This window comes from Nematolebias whitei, chromosome 1 (assembly GCF_014905685.2).
Source record: "Nematolebias whitei isolate Nwh7 chromosome 1, NemWhi1, whole genome shotgun sequence".
Taxonomy (NCBI): domain Eukaryota; kingdom Metazoa; phylum Chordata; class Actinopteri; order Cyprinodontiformes; family Rivulidae; genus Nematolebias; species Nematolebias whitei.
The window spans coordinates 78157289-78159929 of NC_056498.1; the positions used below are offsets into that span (position 1 = coordinate 78157289).

A 2641-nucleotide genomic window follows, 5' to 3' on the forward strand; every position below is an offset into this window, starting at 1 on the left:
ATATGCCACCTGATCTCATATATTATGCCAAAGAAGTTAGGACAACATAGAAAACACATCTTTAGACTGATGAACCTCAGTGGTCCTCAAAGATTGTCTCAGCTTCTTACTCTGCTCTGATACTCATTGATTCTTGAATTTAAAGCTGCGACACGTTCAATTAAAACCAGTCTGAAAAAATTATGTTTCGGACACACTCTGGCGCTGATGAGGCCGAGTGATGAAGAGTGTCAGGTGTTGTTTGGTCCCAGTCTTACTGCTAATGCAGTTCTTTCTAATAAATCCTCACCTCTGATTCACATCTTATCTTTTCCAGGAAACAAGACGATGGAGGGCGTGGTGACCGGAGTGAACACAGGTAAACAAACTGCAGAACAACAAAACAACAAAGGAACTACAGGATGTGTTGTATTTATACTTCTTGTTTCCTTAAACCTCAGGTTTGAGTTACTTTGTGAATTTTAAATCTTTAGTTTCTTGACCTTCTTGTTTGGGTTTACAGTCCTGGATCACAGATCATTCTAATACTTGGTTTATTAATAAAATGACTTTAATCGCTGGATGTCCGGCCCCTGAGCTGCTGGCTTTCAGAAACTGTGGCCCCCTGAGCAGTTTAGTTGAATAGCCCTGGTGCAGGGAGTCCTTTTCTCCTGCTTCATGTTCAGCAGCAGCTGAGGACGTGGGATGACTTCTCTTGTGCTCCAGAACATATGAAGCTCTATGTGATCCACAGTTCTCTGGTTCTCTGGTCAGGCATGTAGTCTGTCCTGTACAGCAGCCAGGCAATAAATAAAGTGGACATCAGCTGAACCTTCTCTGACATGAGTCTGTTGCAGGGAACTGATGGATTCCAGCAGATCCACCCCTCCTGGATCTTCTTGTACTTTCTCCCCTTTAACAAGCTCACCTCCAACCATTGACCATTAGTAGGGCCCAAAAAGAACTGGTCCGAGTGCACAGCAAGGCTTTCAGGATGTGTTTGTTAGTTTTTTAAAGTCTTTTTGTGTTTTATCATGAGGTTTATTTAGGTGTTAACAGAGGGCAGTGGTAGCTCGGTGAACTGTGGTTGCGTCAGGAAGAGCATCTAGCATAAAAACAATTGCCAGGTCATCATGTGACCATTATGTCATTATTCATTATTTCACCATGGTGACCCCTGAAAAAGGGAGCAGTTGAAAGAAAAATAATTAGCTTAACTGACTTATGACATCATTGCTGTCATACCAGTCTGTTACTTTAGATTTTGCTGCCTCGACAGACTGTTTATAGTTTGTTTGTTTAATAAGTTTAGTTTTTGAGTTCTTCTTGTTTATCCTTACAAACCATGATAGTCAATAAATAACATAAAGGTACTTACAATAAAGTATCAGATGTATTGTTCGGTGATGTTTTATTTTAAATACTGAATGAGTGTTAGGCAGCTGGTGTTAAATACTGAGAATAGCTGAATAAAATGCATTAACACACTGTTTCACATTTTGCAGATGAACAAATAGGTTTTATTTTCCCTGATGATTAATTTGGAAATGTCTTCTGTCATTCAGTTGCTCAGAAGTCGACCGAGCAGGCCAACGTGGTGGCTGACACGGCGGTCTCCGGGGCCAACGAGGCCGCCCAGGCAGCGGTGGAAGGAGTGGAGAACGCTGCAGTGGCGAGCGGGTTCGTGAAGGCGGTAAGAGACGTTCAGCAAATCACTAAACTGAAAAATGTCACCTTTTAAAACCAAACTGTGGGGAAGATTATAAATGTTTCAAAACAGGATTCTGGTACTTTCTAGTGAAATTTTTTTCAGTTAAAACATTAATAAAATACTTTTATATTTGTTTACGAAACAATGCTAAATTGTTCAGAATAAAAAAAGTTTCATTTGTTGACGTTTTTACAACTTAAACAAAATACAGTTATTAAATAACTAATTTACCCAAACTAAATGTCTTATAGTATGTTTGATGCATTAATGATGATCCTGGTTTTGTCTTTTGTTGTTTTATGACTCTCTGTTTGGCTGTGATCAGGAGGAGGCGGGGCCAGGAGCTGAGGAGGTGCCTGATTGGCTAGATTTGGGTGTCACTGCATGGCGCTTGAAGCCTTTAAAAAACTAGCTCTGCTCTAAAACCAACAGAACTCAGATATGAATGACGAAGTATTAGGGCCACACTAAGAAAAAAAAATACATTAAGAGAAAAAGTCATGAAATTACGAGAATAAAGTTATAGTATTACGAGAATAAAGTCATAGTATTACGAGAATAAAGTCATAGTATTATGAGAATAAAGTCGTACGGGAGTAAAGTCATAGTATTACGAGAATAAAGTCAAGTCAAGTCACATTTATTTATATAGGATATTTAAAAAAGTAACTGTTATCAAAGTGCTTACCAAAAAAGATCACAGCATCAAATATTAACAAGATATTACAGCAACATGAATAAAAGCATAAAACATGAAATATAATTAGAAACAATGAAATACTAAATCAAATCACGCTGTGTTAAATGCCAGTGAGTACAGATGTGTTAAAGTCATAGTATTATGAGAATAAAGTCATAGTATTATGAGAATAAAGTCATAGTATTATGAGAATAAAGTCGTACGAGAATAAAGTCATAGTATTACGAGAATAAAGTCATAGTATTATGAGA

At 37.8% G+C, this 2641-nt stretch overlaps 1 protein-coding gene across 2 annotated transcripts in view; it reads left to right on the plus strand.

The window, feature by feature from the left end:
- The window catches only part of sncga (synuclein, gamma a), a 17032-nt gene that overhangs the window by 7489 nt on the left and 6902 nt on the right, over positions 1-2641 (plus strand). Inside the window, exons 2-4 of one of the 2 annotated variants that reach the window (XM_037687598.1) lie at positions 317-358; positions 1545-1672; positions 2016-2042. In XM_037687598.1, coding sequence (XP_037543526.1) covers positions 317-358; positions 1545-1672; positions 2016-2042 — 197 coding nt within the window. The remainder of the gene's footprint in view (positions 1-316; positions 359-1544; positions 1673-2015; positions 2043-2641) is intronic. The other variant, XM_037687606.1, reaches the window with a different exon arrangement.